The 2,455-nt window shown below is 45.3% G+C and overlaps 1 protein-coding gene across 1 annotated transcript in view; it reads left to right on the forward strand.

Annotated features, from left to right (window-relative positions):
- The first annotated feature begins 301 nt into the window (after nucleotides 1-301).
- RIMS4 (regulating synaptic membrane exocytosis 4) overlaps nucleotides 302-2,455 on the forward strand; it is a 16,204-nt gene continuing 14,050 nt past the window's right edge. The window contains exon 1 of the mRNA XM_010135101.1: nucleotides 302-438. Coding sequence (XP_010133403.1) covers nucleotides 362-438 — 77 coding nt within the window. The 5' untranslated portion in view covers nucleotides 302-361. The remainder of the gene's footprint in view (nucleotides 439-2,455) is intronic.

Raw genomic sequence — 2,455 nt, forward strand, 5'->3', positions numbered from 1 at the left:
TGCGCTCGGTGCGTCATTAATTGGTACAAATGGTTGGAGCAGGTAGGGTGGTATGTACGTGTTGAGTTTCTGCTGGGCCCTGGCCTGCTGGAGCGCTGGGTTTGTTCCAAAGATGACTGGGAGCTGCTGCCGAAGCAGGGCTGAGTAACGGAACACCGCATGAGATTGAAGTGCTGCCTGGCTGCCAGATGCGAGGCTGATCTTCTGGAAGACTGTCACTGCTTCACCTTGGCTCTGTCGTTGTGCAAGGCTCTGGCAACACGAGCTGACTGCTTTTTCTCCCCTCTCGTTCCTAGATGGAGATGGTCGGAGACTCAAAGGAGCCATCCAAAGGAGCACAGAAACTGGGCTGGCTGTGGAAATGCCGAGCCGGACGGTCCGTCAAGCCAGCCATGAGTCCATTGAGGACAGCATGAACAGCTATGGATCAGAGGGAAAGTAAGTCACGGAAAGGGAGCCGGGCGATCACTTGTGGGGTGCACTGTTCTTCTTACACCTATTATTTTCCTCCAGCATGGTAGATGCTGCGTTTTTCTGATGTGCCTGTGCTGCAGATATGCTGCCCATTCAGTCAGAGTGGAGCGGGTCTCTCTGCCTGCGTGGTCGGGCTGTGCTTTAGTTGTTTATATACTTTTTATAGCGTCCTTGGTATTCTGAGCTGAAGCAGATACCCATTACTTTGAACTTTGCTTTTAGAAGAATGATTCAGCGTGAATAGCTGAGGCTCATTACTGGTGATAAATTACAAGCCAGTAGTTTTTCATATTGCACAATGGTTCATCTGCCCTGTTTCAAAATAACCTTTTGGTTTGGGAGGGGAAAAAAAAAGCACTGAGGTGATGAAAAGGATGCAAGTAGCAAAAGAATCATTCTGCTATCAAAGTATCTATTTAGAAGTCTGTCTGTACTCTGTTAACAAACCATTTTGTTTCATCTGAGTTACAGAGTCCTAAAAGAACGTATTTTAGAAAAGGTTTTTGACCACCAGAAAAGTTATAACACTCTGTTGCATTTAGGCAGAGTGCAAAGCAGGGGATCCTTGGGCCAGAACTTCGAGGGCTGACTTGTTTCCAGGTCTCTTTTTTGTATTTCCATTATTTGAAGCCATATATGGATATTATAATTTTATTAAAATGTCCATTCATGGGAATCTTTGAAGGTGAAAAATCCCAATATTTAAAAAGAAGAGACAATATATATCATCAGATTCCATGCTTCTAGGTATGAGGTCAGAATGTTTGTAATACCTGAAATGTGCTCTGTTTAAGCCAAGTACCACACTTGGCATCACTCTGTGCACTCTTTCTGGTCCTACGTGATGTTCCAAGTACACTGTACTGCTAAAATGCTGTGATAGTCCAAAGGCGCTCTCAATTACTGCGATTCTGGTGTTAAATAAGTAACAGGCTGTAAATTAAGAGAGACTTTCTTTAGCTTTAGAAGTAGGCTAATCGTGGAAAGGCATCATAGATCTGTGCTGAAGGTTGGAAATAGTAATGAGGCACAGGCTGCGATAGCAGCCTTGTCACTCCAAAGCTGTGATGTACCTTATCTCTTCTGTGAGCTGCTGTCTCCAGGGAGATATTCCTGCTACACCAGTACAGTCCTGTGGCTTGGAGTTCTGCCTCTGCTACAAGATGCAGAGGATTAGTGATTAAGTTTAGTCCCTTGGCAATGTGGGGCAAGAATCTGCTTTCATGCAGAGCAGAATTCTTTCCTTTTTATACTTACATAGTTCACCCTCCTGGGAAGGGGTGTAATCCTCAGAAAGGTCTGTGTCCTGTCATTGCATACATGGATTGGGCTTTCCTGAAGAGAAGATATTTCTACCAACAACATACTGCACCCATACAAGTGCTGTTTTACCCTGAAGGCAGGCAGCATGTAGCTATCAGCTCAACAAAGACAGACAAACCCTGTCTTACAATCCAAACGTCTTTATTAGAACAAGTCTAACATTTGGAATGCCAGTTCAAACGCTGCCAGAGCATCCTTGCCAGCCCTTCTGCCAGGGATGGGACAGTGTCTTCTCTTACTCCTCTGAAAAGTGGGATGAAGCGGTTGCTGGACGCTTTGTTCCTAGGTGGGACAGAAGATTTCCTCCAGAAGGCTGGTGGGAATTGTAGCTCTGTCTGAGCTACAAGTGATAAGCAAACAGGGCTGAGAGTACAAAGAGCTAAGAGGACTCTATTCTCTTGAAACACGGTGGGAGGGGAGTTTCTGTGCTTGCTTTTTGTGCAGCAAAGAAAGGAATTGTTTGGGGAATAGCTTTGGGGGACACATTTCTCTTGACCTCTCTCGCTTGCTGTAGTTTGCTGAGGCAAAAGATTCATATGTCTGTGTTAGCTGTGGCAAGTTTGTTTTCTTCTTAATGCTGGGTTTCTGACCAGTGCGGATAGTCCTCGGTCACAGACAGCTTTCACCAGTGACTCTCAGAAACCCAGTTTTCAGCAGG

This window comes from Buceros rhinoceros, unplaced genomic scaffold (genome assembly GCF_000710305.1).
Source record: "Buceros rhinoceros silvestris isolate BGI_N320 unplaced genomic scaffold, ASM71030v1 scaffold19174, whole genome shotgun sequence".
In the NCBI taxonomy this organism is placed as follows: domain Eukaryota; kingdom Metazoa; phylum Chordata; class Aves; order Bucerotiformes; family Bucerotidae; genus Buceros; species Buceros rhinoceros.